This window comes from Perca fluviatilis, chromosome 5 (assembly GCF_010015445.1).
Source record: "Perca fluviatilis chromosome 5, GENO_Pfluv_1.0, whole genome shotgun sequence".
Lineage (NCBI taxonomy): Eukaryota > Metazoa > Chordata > Actinopteri > Perciformes > Percidae > Perca > Perca fluviatilis.
The window spans coordinates 15,784,504-15,799,634 of NC_053116.1; the positions used below are offsets into that span (position 1 = coordinate 15,784,504).

The following is a 15,131-nucleotide window of genomic DNA, read 5'->3' on the forward strand; positions in this document are numbered from 1 at the left end:
GAGTCAGAGGCATAAGCAAAAACCTAAAGTCTGAGAGTGTGTGTGGGATGAGCCTCCTACCACGTCCCTCCCTGTCTCTCATCAACTGTCTCTCTGCCTCCCCTTCATCCTTTCCTCTTTTTTATGTGTCAACATTTCTTCAGAAATATAGATTAACTGATTAATTGATCCATTCATGACTTTTGTATGTTAAAAGATACATTTAACCAGTTAAACTTAAGTGGAAAGCATACCTACAGACAACAAGGTGGCATACAGTCAATTTATCCCGCCCAGTATATAATCTGTATGTGCTGCATCCTTGACTGTTTGTGTGTGTACATTTGTGTGTACATTTGTGTGTGTATATGCATGTTTGTATCCTTCACAGTGATTAAAGCAAGTGGGCGGCAGCAGCAACTGGTCTGCATAGCAGACATGTTTCTCACTGCTAGATATTACTCATTTCCTCAGCCCTTTGCACACATAAGCACATACACACACACTCTTGACACACACAGTCACATACACAACAGATACTGAGACGGATAGCAGGCTCTCAGTTCTTTCCCTCAGTTTGGTGGGCTCGCTGGTGTTTATTTCATGCGCACAGAGATCAGAGGCAGTGTGTAGCTGGGGGCTGCTGATATCCGCGGGTGTTGTAACTGGTGGCATTGCTGTGGAGGAGCAGTGTAGCCCAGTGAGGAGCTCAGGAGTGGGTTGACCCTCTGGGAGGACTGGAATATGAATGACTGCCAAGACTGGGACGTCGGCTCAGCCTGCACTAAGGTCAGTCTCGCATCACATCACAACTACCAACTCCATCCAACCTGTCTGCCTGCTCCCACGTTCTCTCACTGCTCTTTTGGATTCAAAGAGCTATTGTTTACCACTTGTCTATTGCAATTAGCACTACTGGACTACCAATTGGTGTTTTATTTGATATTAGCAATATAGACAAAGCTAGAGACTAATATTTTGCAGTTCTGTTTTTTTTTTTTAGGTTTGCAGTCATGAGTATAGAGGAGTGTTAGACAGTTCCCTGAGAAATGCATGTAGAGAAAAGGCGGGATGAGGTGGAGCGGTGCAAATACGCATGTCAAATTTGTCAATTACTTGAGAGCAAGTTGAAGAATGTAAGCATTTTACATTTTAATATAAAAACATAACAACTAACTGTTTAAAACTGTTTTTGTTTTTTTAGCATTTTTAAGCAAAAAGAAAGTGAAAATAATTTGCAAGCATGTAATGTGCTTACATAGCAAGCAAAAAGTCTTGAAGTAGGATTTCATTGGAAGGAATGTGTTATATAATTATGTCTGTGATCTGTTGGTTTTTATATATTGAAATGCTACGAGCACAGTAGCTCCAGCTAAACTCCAGCTCTGTGTGCAATGTCTGCACAGTGTAGGAGTATTCTGTTAGAATACATTTCTCTGCAAACTCCTCCACATGCACAATTGTGTTTTGTTTTCTTGTACTTTTTTTGGCAAGTTTATATTGGGTCTATTTTGACAACCTTTTTCATAAGGGCTGTCAAAATGACATGGGTGTCAGAGTCATTTGAGGACAAATATTGAAACCATATTTTTTTTTTATGTAAGAAATCTGGATTCTAGACAAGTCATTGTGAGTAGAGTTCTTAGGTAAAAATAAAGTGATAAGTTAGACAAATTCAGACCTTTGGAATACTGTGATAACTTATTAATGTGTTTGAGCAAGCTTTTTCCTGTGGAATTTGTTTTAATGTTGTTGCGTCTTTTCTTTTTTTTAATTGGCAAAAGTTTATAAAGTTTATTTGTAATAATTGAAAAATGTATTTGTTGTTTTTTGTTGTTGTTTTTTAATCAATACATTGCGTAACTGTGCGGGTGTTAATGCTATGTTACTCTTCTGATATTAACTGCTTGTCACATTTAATAAATTGATAAGATCATCATAATGAATTTGATGATGATTATTCTAGGAAAACCAGTGATATATAATATACATGAAGATGTGTATGGATTACGTCAGGAATCATTTCCAAATGTTGCTGCAGTCTGAAGGCATTTCATCCGAAGAATAGTCATTTTTATGACCCCCAGAGGTCAATGTGCGTTTATAGCCCACACAAAGCCATGTTGTCTTTCAGCTCAACTGAAAATATGTCGCATAAATTGGACTTGGACAAGATTTTCCATCGTAACAGCAACATGTCTGTTGACCTAATAGTCCATCATAACCATTTCCCACATTCTACTCCATCACACCCGTCCTGTCAGTGTCTGAGACAATAAATCCCCCTCCTCTCACCGCACAATTTTCATTTTTTTCACTCAGATGCACAAACAGCTTGCTCTTCTCTAACACTTACTCTTTTTTTGGACCAAGTCACTTGATGAGCAACAGTTTACCCGCCTCTCCATGGAGTATCCCCATTTAACCTATCTAACCGAGTGGATGTGTGTGTGTGTGTGTGTGTGTGTGTGTGTGTGTGTGTGTGTGTGTGTGTGTGTGTGTGTGTGTGTGTGTGTGTGTGTGTGTGTGTAAGTAAGTGTGGACACAGTTGCCATGGTGACACTGTGGTGGATGGGGAGACGGCAGGGAGTTGGTAGGCTGTTGAGACAGACTTGCGGGTGAGCGCGGGGCTGAGTGGCAGCATGGTGCAGTGGTGTTGTGGCGGCGGTGGGAGCAGCGATGGTGGTGGTGGCGGTGGTGGTGGAGGAGGAGGGATCAGCTGGGCTGGCAGAGCGGCAACCGTCACTTCAAAAGAGCTCATTTAAAACGTTTGGAGGAGAATTTGTAGAGCTCCCCCGCACTTCTCACTGAATGAAACAAGACTGCAAAATCTCTGTCACATTTGAGGACTCGAACACAAACACACACGCACACAAAGACCTAAACAAATAAACACATTCACACATTTCTCCCAGAAAGAAAAAAAAATAATACACGTGCACACAAACATGGCACACATGCATGCACACACACACACACACACAGACAATCACACACATTTCCCCACACCCCTGCTGTGACACATAATTAATATGCAAAGACACATATCCTGTATCCACAACAACTGGTGGTAATGTCAACAGTGTTTCTGTCAGCTTTTGGGTGGGTGGCGACCAGCTTTGCCTATCACTGGGGGAGTTAGTACAGCCGCCTGAGGGAGTATTTGTGTGTCTGTTGCTGTCCGTGTGTGTGTCTGAAAGAGAAGGGGGTGGGGGGGAAGTTCTAGTAGTAAGCTCATATAGAATACAGAGAACACCCGGGGGTGTCGTGGGGGTGGTTCAGGAAAGTGGTACAAAAACATATCTACATATTCCAATCATCCCCTGAGAGTCAGAGATGAAAACTCTCCTGCTGTGAGCGCTGTACACATACTGCACTGCCTCTGAACTTCATTGGCTACATAATTTATTTTTAGTCCACATGTGGGAGTAATGTGTTTGAATGAAACAAGTAAGTTGGGTAGTTTCAGCCCCACCGCAGTGCGCATAGGTAATGACTAATTAGCGACAGCTAACAGAAAGCTAAGAGTTTCTAACCCTTTGAAAGTAGTTTATATGAGCGAGTCACTGGCTGACTTCTCGCCATCTGTCTGATGCAGCTGAATGATTGTTTGTATGTGTGTCTGAACCATACTGACAGCTAACTCTTAACTACTGATGCCAGGACCTGACAGAATGTCCATTCTCTATGTTCATACTTAATCTCTCTTTCATCTATCTCTGTCCTTTCCCTCCTTTTTGCCTACCCTATCTCTACTCTCTCCAGGTGAGTGGCGCTCCAGTGCAAAAGAATCAGCAGTGATCTGACAGGGATGCTGTGTAGCAGCCTTCCCCTCTGTCTGCGCCCCTCGTTCTCCCGTGAGGCCCATGTGACCTAGCCTACACCCGCACACAGGGGGCCCCCAGTGCCGCTGGAGCCCACCCATGAATCCCAGCCCCGACCGCGGCAAAGAGTGCCTCCCTCCCAAGAAAAGGGAGTCTCGGCAAGGATCGTCAGAACACCACAATCCTCTGGACGAGTTTAAACCCCCAGTGCCACTCCGGAGTCGGTCCAGCGCAGGGGGAGGGGAGGGAGGCAGGGAGGCCAGTGACAGGGACCGAGCTCTGATTAACCCAAATCCCCATCTCCTACATACTCCTCCACCCCTTCCTGCTCCAGCACCAGGCCTAGCACTGCCCCTACCATGGCACCTGAGCTACTCTCCCTCTGTATCTCTCCCCCTTTTCCCAGGGCAGGTCAGCGAGAGGATGGGCTCAGGGTCTCCCGCCTGGAGAGATGATTCTCATCCCTTGCCTCTGTCCCACCACTCCAGGTGGCTTAGAGGGGATGGGCCCCTCTCCTTGCCACCCTCCCCATCCTCCTCCTCCGCTTCCTCCTTCAAGACTCCCTTCCCAGCCGATTCTAGAGAGATATGGTCCTACATTAACAGTGGCCGGCGGGACAACAGCTCATCTCTCTTCTCCCCATCATATTTGTTTAGCCACCACTCTCTCTACCCTCAACAGCCAAGCTTTGTTGAAGCCAGACACAGATATTTGGGTAAGAGGCTCAACGGCCTGGATGGGCCAGGCAGCAGGACTGCCTCAACCTCCAGGCCTCTGCTTACAGGAGAATATGGGAACGATAGCAGCAGATCACGGCTGGACATCAGTCCACACAGCTCCCATACCAACGGTGGACGGAGACAGCAGGAGGATCTAACATCCCGTGTCCATTCTGGAGGGCCATTTTTGTCAGACTCTCAAGCTCAGGAGGGCCCTGAGCCACATTCCTCACTGCAGGACAGACATCCACATGGGATGGTTAAGACCAGCCTACTCTCCACCAGTCCCCATCCCCTCGGACCAGTCCCCAGGGCAGGTAGAGGGGGACTTTTGGACCCCCAAGGGGTCACACCAGCTGAAGCCCAGATCTACTACTCCTTGGGATCAGTGTGCCACCCCAGCCCTCAGGTCCAAGCATACCCACTCTACAGCCCCTCAGGAACAGCTCTGTACAACCTGCACAGGGAGCCAGGACCCAGGCAGCACAATCAAAGGAACTCACCACACTCACCCCTGGGTCTGCCTAACAGCCATGACAGGTCACAAAGAGACCGGGACAGAGACCAGGAGAGAGACAGAGAAAATCTTCTACAAAGGGACAGGGAGCAAGGTAAAGACAAAGAGAAGCACCTACAACGTGACAAAGACCAAGAAAGAGACAATGAGCGCGAGAGACGACGGGACAGAGAAAGACACAGAGGTAGAGAGTCATCTCCTTCTCATCCTCACACCTCAGCCCCGGCCCTTCACTCATCTCCCCCTGCGCTCCTACCTTACTTCACCAAGGGTTCTCTGATTGAGTTGGCCAGCGGGCGGTTGAAGAGGGTGGAGGAGCTGCAGACCGAGGACTTCCTGAGGAGCGCAGATACCTCCCCAGAGTTCCACCTCAGCACATGCACTGTGCTGCTGATTTCCCCCAGCAGTGCACAGGGCTTCAGCCACCTGCAGGTCCACCTCACAGACCGCAACACTCAGGTCAGCTTTCTCCTTAGACATATGCTTGGGTTTACATGCAGATATCTATATTACTGCATGATCCCGTATAATTGAATGAATAACTGCATGACAAGATTAGTGTTAATGCAAATCAGTCACAGTTTAGGCTGTATATGTTTTCAGGTAAAAACATCAGTTTAATTACTAACACATGTTTTTCATGCACACCAAAGTCAGATTGCGGTGATGATAAGTGACAGACATAAGAGACATCTTCGTTGAGTATATACAGTAACAATGTTTTTGTTTTGTGTAGGAGTTACTGAAGGTCTTGGTGGAGTATCCGTTCTTTGTGCAGGACCGAGGCTGGTCTTCTTGCTGCCCTGAGAGAACCACACAGCTGTATGGCCTGCCCTGCCGCCAGCTCATGGAGGGGGATGTCTGCTTGGCTCTCACCCCCACTCCCACCCAAACTCACCGGACACACACGCGCACTGGCTCCAGGGCCCATCGCACGCAACTCTCCTCCAGGGCTGCAGGAGAACCCAGTAGCTCGCACAGGGAGGAGATGCCACCTCCCCCTCCTCCCCCTCCTCTTCCTCACCATCCACCTCCTACTCTGCCGGCACCTTTACGCGCTCTGGCTGCAGAGCCTCCCGCTCAGGAGCAGCCGCGTCCACGCAAACGGCGTTGGTCTGCCCCAGATACCCTTCCCTCAACCGGAACTGTTGAAAGCCTCCTGGATTTACCTCATGGCTCCAAGCTAATGAAGTGGCAGTAGAAACTTGGAAATGCATACATATACATGCATAATTACACACACACACACACACACACACACACACACATAAGCACATACACACCCTCCTTGTCTCTGTTGCACCCACCATGACAAACACTGGAGAGACCTTAAGGTAGGGTTGCAGGGAAGGAATAAAAACAATAGAAAACGCAATTTACGGGTGTCCACATTGTTGCCCAAGATATTAACCTAGTCCAACCTAGTCTGGCCCTTGTTGCATCTTTTATTCCTTTCCTTTCCTTTCCCTTTCCTTTCCTTTCCTTTCCTTTCCTTTCCTTTCCTTTCCTTTCCTTTCCCTCAACCTTACTCAGCACAATCCTGAAAGGAGCAGCAGCTGAACGATCTCTGGATGACTCCTTACAGACACACTGAAGACATTTAGTGAGACAATCAAGCACTTGTCTGTGTTCACTCTGTTTTTGTAATGGTTGTCCCAAGCACCTACTTACTGACAGTGTTTTCTGCAGGGTTTTCGATTTTCAATCAGTGTTATGAAAGTAAACGCTATTGAAGAAGTGCAGATATATATGAACAAAAGTTGACTATATATATTACATTACAGATGTTATATTCAGTAAATATGCTAAACAGATTTAATGCAATCTCTCTGTCAATTTCGCAATGCATTTTTGTTTTTTTAATTGTCTTGCTTCTGAGCCGATGTCTACATGTCGGCCCGGGCAGGCAAGGTGAATGTATGAGCAACTCTTCGCCTTTTTTATTCTCATCACTGGGAGTCCTTTCAAACAATTGATTGTTCGTCAAGGCATTATCCTCCAATATGTTCTTAACGTTATCTCTGAGAAAGGGAGAACACTAATGAAAACTGCGTAACAGACAATCCCACCCACACAGACAGGTCTGTGCCACATCGCCTCGACACTCATGGTGTTTTTCCATTAAAAACTGAATGATGGAAAGATTCAAAAGTGCAGTATGGCATAAGAGTAATGGTGCTAATAACACGTTGGAACATGATGCTTTGTGAATACCCTCGACCCCTGTGTACGCTTCTGTTCCCATCTCATTTTTTACGTACTGTATTTGTTGAAGGCAGGGAAAATGATGAAAGTATTTTAAACTCAGATACGGGTATCTCCTCTGATTCAGCACACTCTCTCACTTTAGTTTTTGTGTTTTTTGTTTTTTAAATTTTATTTTCAAACAGAAAACCTTACCTGTTGATTTTTTCTTTTTAAATGTTATAGCTACAAAAATGTATATTTTTAAAAATTGTGAATCTGTTATATGATGTTCGCTAGAAATAAAGGGAAAAAAGCTTTATAGATTTAATTAAAGGTGTGAATTTATTGTCCGCATGTGTTGTAAAGTACTATACACATAAATTATCATTTAATACAGATTGAGTATGAGGTTAACAAAAAAGTACAGGCACATGTTTTACATTAATAGTATGGTAGCAAAAACTTTTATTGGGTTGATCAAGATGTTTGCTTTAACAAGCTGATAACTCCTACCAGTCTAGCTAGATGGTGGACAGAATAAAAAAATCAATATATATTTCCATACAACGCAACACCTCCATTGTTTCTTCATCATATATACATTTTCACACTGAAGATCCTCTGTATTGTTTGCTCTGATCTGTCTTTCATGATGATGAAAGGGAAGCAATAAAGCAGTAATCTACTTGTATATTGTTCATAGCTACCCTGGTGCAGGGTAGCATTCCCTGTACTCCTACATCTTCTCTCCCTCTGTGTTGGAGGTGAGAATTGGCCGCTTCTCCTGAATCTCTTCCACGTTGAACCTCTGCAGCAGTTCCACTGCAAACAAGGGCACCACCTGGCCAACAGTGTAGTAGACAATCAGTATGATTATGAGGACCTCTACTGGTGCATGAAAAGACTACGGCTACGCTCCGACTCACAGGAAGCATTCATACAGGAATTGTAAGGTTCTGCCTGAATTGTGTGAACATCCAAGAGTCAACATACTTTAACTATAACATGTCATAAAAATCACACAGAACTTTCTAAGTCCAAGCCCATGGTTGTTTAGCATTTGAGAAATGCACAAGGTGACTCAAACCCTTGACAGCAAATCAAACTGACAAACTGTCCATTGCTTTATAGAAATATTACAACAAAAGATACAAATTGAAATACCGGTATGAGAGAGAATGAAGGGAGAATTTTCGGTTAATATGAATCTACAAGTCCACAAAACTGTAATTGTAATTTCACAGAGGAAACTGTACCCTATGAAGAGCCTCACATTTAAAAAAATTTAATTTACACATTTTTATCTCAGTAGGATTCTCAAAACAGCTGAATGCTCATCCCAGAGTGTTGAACATTTTTTGATGGGGTGAGCATTCAACTGTTTTGAGAATCCTTCTGAGTTAAAAATATGTAAATTTAATTTTTTTTTAAATAAGACATCTTCTATAAGCAAAAGAAGATGATGTAAAAAAAAGGCTATCAATTATTTGCTCCTTTTCCACCCACCTGCGCCATGATCAGCTTCCTGGTTTTAGGTACGTTGGGGTCTGGATACTCCTCTCCAAAGCAGAGCTCAATCTCATAAGAAGGTGTATGTCCCTTCCCCTGTAAACAGCTCTGAAGCTCTGTACACAAACATTTTATATTGGAATATTCTGTTTTGATCATACAGACATATTGCCTCTTTGCATAGAGCAATAATGAGAGCAATGAAGTCTCTCTTTGAATAAATCATATTATGTTCCAGCTAGATTTATATGACTAACTGGTATGAATTCAAACTGCTTTTTTGTGGCTGTTACTGCATGCACTGCCTTACCATTGAGAAATGTGGGTATGTCAAGCAGCTTGAAGGTCTTTTCTCGCTCCAGTTTGTTGGGTCGGTCAGTGTGTTTGGCCATGGGACCGCTCCAGTACACCCTGCCCTGGCAGAACCGCTTGATGAACACCCCATCTGGGGCTACCCATAATAGCACACCTCTCTCCAAATGACAAAGAAGGCGGTTCATCGCTTCAGCCAGGCATGACGGAAGGGATACAGAGCTTGGGGAGGGGAAGGAGAGCTGCTGGGCAGTGCAGGGCCCGTAGATCCGTTCATTTCCCAACGGGACGCGGCCCTGCAGGATGAAGCACCCATCTGGGCTGCTGGTGGCCACTTTCATGACCCTCTGGCCCTGGTACAGCAACACCACCTGCATACGGAAGTCTGAACACACAAAATGTGTTCCAGGTCAAACAGTGCAAAGGCCAGGGACATGTTGTTTATTGTGCGCATAATCCCATAAGCTTACCTGATATAGTAAGTGTGGGACTCAGGAAAGTTATAGGAGCAGGTTTTTGTCCTGTGAGCTCACAATACATGTGTTCCCTCATCAGATCATCTAAAGCAGAAAAGATACATTATTCAATCAGTACTTTCTCAATGCTGTATGTCTATGGTCATAATTCGATTTCTGTTGTTTTTAAATATAAATTCACAGGTAAAATTCCTACCAACATGTAGATGTGGGGCAGCATTTGAGTCCTATTTCTACAGACCAGATGGGGTCCATATATGTTTGTTCATTGGATCCATATAGGCTCCAAGTATGTCTGTGCCTATGAGCCCATGTGGGCCAAATAGGCACAGGTGGGCCCACGAAAATAAATACCCACTCCCACATGGTACACTTACTTAAACTCATGATTGGGCCAAGGCCAACTACAAGTAGCGATCCTTAATGGATATTTTATTGGGGTGGCAAGACATACATTAATGTATGTCGCCATGTCAAATTCTAACCCACAAATACTCTGAAGCCAGAAGGACAGAAGCCAGGGATTAAACCCCCATGGGAGGTTAATGGTAGGTGTGCACTAAACCAGCCTATGAACTAATCCGTCATTACCCATACCAACCAATAAATCCAACTAAGCTAAAAGGTTCACAAAAAAACCCCACCAACAACAAGACTAAGTCTACGGCCATGCTAGCAACTCTTTGAGTGTACCAAATTGCATGGCTTTCCATTAAATAGTTGGTGAGAGGTTTCACTCAAAACCAGAATTATGAGCTTCATTGTGGCGCTAGAGGAAAAGTTAGAGGATCACACTTGAAGCCGACCTTGGCCCATATGGGTAACCACCTACCTATAGGAGGTAAATGGACAAATGCGGTCAGGCTCTGTTTGGATTGATCCAAATGCCAGGCCAAAACAATACTATCCCCATATTGATATTTTAACTGGGATAGAAATGACCATTTGATGACTTGATCATTTGAGCTTCCTTTTCTTTGCCTTGCATCACCCATAAACATTCTGTAGAACAGTTTGTGTGTAACCCTTACCAATAAACGGTTTTACGTCTTTACTTGCGTCAAATGATTCCTTTTGACAATGAAGCTACAAAAACAGAAAAAAATAAAAAATTAGGGAAGCACAGCATGAAGTTTGTAGTTTGTTTTAAGATGATGTTGAATGACTTTGGAGAGCAGCCACATCTTGCTGTAGATGTTTTGCCTGATATGTTTAGGTGTGTGGTTGACTTCGAGGGATTTGCTGAGTCAGTTGTTTTATGTTTTTAATGATTTTGTGTATTCTGTGTTTGTACGTATGTGTGGTTGTACTGCTGTCTGTCTTGGCCAGGACACTTGAAAAGAGATTTTTTTTTATCTCAATGAGTCTTAACCTGGTAAAAGAAAAAAAAATTTAAAAGTTGCTAAGATTTATTTTAGGGATCTTATATATATATATATATATATATATATATATATATATATATATATATATATATATATATATATATATATATATATATATAAGATCAGATTAGTTTAAACTGATTCTCTCCCCACACCCCAAACATTTCCTGCTGCAAGAACACACTGTTGTTCACAACAGTGTAAAGTTGTCAATGGATGGAACAATATATAGGGTTAAACAATGTCTGACTCACAGTGGTAGTTTAAAAAAAAGACAAACAACAAACTAATTTGATCAGTATATTCTGAGAATAAATGGTCTTCTTCCCTTAACTTTTTCACTGGGAATGTTTCATTTTTCTAATAATCAAACCGTATGCCATCAAAGTTTGATTTTCATCCCTGATTTCCACCTGTTTCTAAAACTTCTAATACACACTGATAAAAAAAACAAAAGAAAACCCATAAATGCTGAGTCTAATTATAAGAAACTGATTGCCCTCATACTGTGTTCTTAGCACAGAGTCAGTGAAGCCTCCACTGTTCAGCAGATTCAAGTAGCTACAGTCAATGTATAGCTTATATAGCTTATTCTCTCTATGTATTTAACTTACCGTTTTTTCCAGAAGACTGGGGCTCCTTGGAGAGCTCTTAGCCTGGACGATCACTTGATCCTTTGTCTGGAAAGAGTCTGAGGAGAGCAACAAGTGGGAACAAAAATGCGAGCAAATAAACCCAAAATAGGCCATTTAATACAAAAAAATAGTTGTTTGTATGGGTGTAATGCTGATGGGAGAATGACGGAAAATTCATTATATAAATACAACATTTAATTCCTTGTTTTGTTAGCTTATATTGACCTTTTTTCCATCTTAGATATAATCTGTTAGTTAATATGAAAGTAAAGGAGCAGTTGTGTTCACCTGCAGTACCTGCAGGTCTGGCTGGCCCATTGTCGTGCTGGATAAGGTAGACTTTATAGGGTTCACTGATGTCCAGCTGGTTGCGTGCAGGGACCTCCTGAAAGTCTGTGCTCTTGTTGAGTGCACAGCGAAGACGGGTCTTCCACATGGTGGGGTCAGCTTTATCCCTCCCCTCCCTGTACTTGCCCTTGTATACAGCCCAGGCCTGAACGTCAAGATTGAAATATTACATGCATACATAAATAATTGCAAAATCCCAAACATGATTTAATGAAAAAAAAAAATTGCCATGAACTACTGGTAAACACGTGATTAGTGTCCATTTCTTCACAGGGAATGTATCCCTGAAATATATGCTGTTCTATTGATGATTATATTTAACTAAATCCATCGGGAGCATTGTGGAAGCAGCAAAACTGAATGTGCACTTTAAGAAAATCTGTTATTTAATAAAAAAAAATATATAAGTATGTTCAGATGAGAATGATAAGTTCAGTAAACAATCAGTGGGAAGTCTAGCAATCTCATCATTTTTGGGTCATAAAACTTGAACTACTGATAAAAAGTTCTGACAGTTCTGATTTAGATGACTTAAACAATTGAGATATACAGTATTGAAACTACCTTATTTACATTTACTTAATGATAACATTTGAAATAAATTCATAGACATTTGACTGTATATAGCTTTCATGTGAATGAAAACAGCAGAATAAACTGAAAGTTTTTACCACATTTAGCTTTATTCATTCACTTCTCTATGGAAGCCTGATGTCATTTGAATTAAGTCCAATATAGGTTTCCATTCTGTGTCACATCCTAAGTTAATGCTATAAACAGAAAAGTGACACTAACTTTTTCCAGTCAAATAAATGACAAAAATAATTTTTGACATTTTTGTGTTTCCTACCATTATCCAGCACTTATGCAACACAGTCTTGCAACAGAGCATTGCAAGGAAGAGGTAACTTCGAAATAATAAGAAATAAGAAAAAAAAACACTTTCACAACAAGAACTTCTTATTAAGAAAGTGTTTTTTTATTCTTCTCTACTGCAGCACATCAACGCATAATTTCCGGACTTCTCCAATTGACCCACAATTCCACTAGGGCTATATTTTCAGACTTTTGAGAAAAAGAGTAAAATAATAATAGCAATAATAATAAATACAAAATCTTAAATTTTTTTCGGATGCAAGGGATAGCCTACCCAATTCAATTCTTCAAATAAATGGGAAACACTGCTGTGTCCTGGCTATTTGAAACCTTTGCAACATGATAACTGATCAGGATTTAAAGGGCTTTGATGATGATTTCCATAGCACAGAGCTGCGAAGAAGCAGCATACGAAGCATTTCTTGTAAAATGTAAAATAGTTAGGCAATTATTGTTGCTTCTGTGTGGCAGGCTAGAAAATATATTTACTTATTTATGCTAATTTTTAACCTGTTTACGAAGGTAGTAGCTCAACATGACACAATGTGCAAAGGTTTTTTTTTTTTACCAATCAATGTATGGACTTGTTATAGGCCTTAAATAAATAGTCTATATTTAGCCAAAAAAAGAGAGAAATATTGGTTTTATCTATACTGCCTTTACAACAGTCGACTGGCGTCCCTGGATCAATTTCTTTCTGATAATACATTCAAAACATGCTATCATTAGGTTATATTTCTTGATTAGACTTCCAAATTATGTTTCAGAATATGAAAGAGTGTCCACCTTAAAGAGAGCTGCGTCCTCCCTCTGTTTGTAGTCCTTCTTGGCTGCGTGCTTCCACGGAATCCTGAACATAGTTTTGTGATCATCTTCCCAGAGAAGTCCTTCATATTTCCCACTCTCTATCTGAGCTATCAGCCACTCTTTCATGTGCATTTTAGGTTCCATCTTCAACACAGACAGGTGTCTCGAGGGAACAAAACCTTCAAATGTCAGAGAAGCATGCTCCAAGTAATCACGCTCCCACCTTGCAAGCGGAAAAATAAAATAAAATATTTTATTATGATGCTGCTCAAGCTTCTAAAATGAGTTTAATCGCAATGCTGTAGCCTAAAATTATAATAATGCAGTTCATTAAAAAAAAGTTGTATTAAAACAGACCTTAAACTTCAACGCTGAAGTCGTAACTAAAATTAAGTGCTCTTGGAAGCGAAAGCGAAAGTTTTGAGCTCATTTGATACTTTCGGTTTCCTCCAGCTTCAGCGAAAGTTGAATAATTTCCAAATAAGGTGTATGAGGGAGGGGGGTAGCCTTAGTGAGTAGGTCCTTGGATCAGTGAAAGACTTTATGTCTTTTATAGTCTTTATGTGAAAATATGAATACTTATACTGCAAATGCCATGTTTTTGTTTGTAGGCCTATTAGAGTCAATTTGACTCTGCCAGCTGACATGATCACAAAACTCAGCCACCTAAATATTTCTTTTAATTTTGGAAAAGACTAAATCAATAAAAGTAGACAAAGTGAATGGCAGTTAACCTTTACAGTCCACACAACGTCTATATAAAATTAAGTTGTGTTTTCTTTAAATTGGAAAATTCTCTTTTCATCCCCCACAGGAGTCACAGCACGTGGGAAACAGGACAGTGCCAGTAACTAATATCACACACACACACACACACACACACACACACACACACACACACACACACACACACACACACACACACAAACACACACACACACACACTCATTCCGAAAAGTTAATGTGAAAATGAAAGTATGTAGGTGTAAAGATTTTTTTTTTTCATGGACTCCTCCTCCTCCTCCTCCTCCTCCACCTCCTCACAGGCGTTATTGTACTGACTGAAAATGTATTATTTCTTAAGATCAGGTAATGATACTGAGCAGGCGGGCAATACCAGTGCAAAGTTCAGATCATAAGAAATGAAAAGGGCTCATAGTGAGACATAACGATTGCGTAGAAAAACACACTGTATACTTTTCCCCAGCAGAGGGCAGTGTCAGACTGTGTTACTGCCTTTTCCCCCCCACACATAGTGATCTGTTTTGTTATTAAATCAACCAAGCAAGTGTGCAGTGACAGAATATGTTGTGGCATAAATAACATTAAAATGATGTATGGAGGAGGATGCATAACACATCCAGCTTGTTGAAATCCAGGGCTCATCTAGTATTATAGTTGGAGGAGCCAATCAAAAAGAATTAAATATGACAAAGATAAAGGGATAATTGGCACAGGACTGTTGTATTGGATTGTACTGAGCCCCCTAAAAATGGTTCTTTAAAAAAAAAGCTAAAGCTCTCATGTTAATGGCAAAAATAATACTATAAATGGCTT

At 41.7% G+C, this 15,131-nt stretch overlaps 2 protein-coding genes across 5 annotated transcripts in view; one reads left to right on the forward strand and one right to left on the reverse strand.

The window, feature by feature from the left end:
• Positions 1-14,454, forward strand: part of zmp:0000000926 (ataxin-1-like) — a 26,741-nt gene extending 12,287 nt beyond the window's left edge. The window contains exons 2-4 of one of the 3 annotated variants that reach the window (XR_005639300.1): positions 3,745-5,498; positions 5,776-6,306; positions 14,436-14,454. Coding sequence is in view for 2 of the 3 variants with exons in the window: in XM_039801221.1 (XP_039657155.1) it covers positions 3,903-5,498; positions 5,776-6,240 (2,061 nt within the window). In the remaining variant the exon portion in view is untranslated. Of the gene's footprint in view, positions 769-3,744; positions 5,499-5,775; positions 7,555-14,435 lie in introns of those variants that run through there. The other 2 variants (XM_039801221.1, XM_039801220.1) reach the window with 2 other exon arrangements.
• On the reverse strand, positions 7,675-13,986 carry irf10 (interferon regulatory factor 10). Of its 2 annotated transcripts, none has more exons than XM_039801223.1 (9): positions 13,932-13,986; positions 13,554-13,797; positions 11,841-12,036; positions 11,523-11,599; positions 10,555-10,609; positions 9,518-9,607; positions 9,046-9,432; positions 8,733-8,851; positions 7,675-8,067 (listed from the first exon to the last, which is right to left on the reverse strand). In XM_039801223.1, the coding sequence occupies exons 2-9, from the start codon at positions 13,716-13,718 to the stop codon at positions 7,963-7,965; spliced, it is 1,194 nt and encodes a 397-aa protein (XP_039657157.1). In that variant the 5' UTR covers positions 13,719-13,797; positions 13,932-13,986; the 3' UTR covers positions 7,675-7,962. The 2 variants fall into 2 exon arrangements, with proteins under 2 accessions (XP_039657157.1, XP_039657156.1); XM_039801222.1 differs by having other exon boundaries at positions 11,832-12,036.
• Positions 14,455-15,131: the final 677 nt, after the last annotated feature.

Bases quoted from the DNA above. Each gene is read 5' to 3' on its own strand.
- irf10 (XM_039801222.1), bottom strand. From the start codon at position 13,718: ATGGAACCTAAAATGCACATGAAAGAGTGGCTGATAGCTCAGATAGAG. The intron at 9,608-10,554 runs GTAAGGGTTACA...TTTCTGCTTTAG, and splicing joins AGACGTAAAACCGTTTATTG to ATGATCTGATGAGGGAACAC. The intron at 9,433-9,517 runs GTAAGCTTATGG...TTGTGTGTTCAG, and splicing joins TCCCACACTTACTATATCAG to ACTTCCGTATGCAGGTGGTG.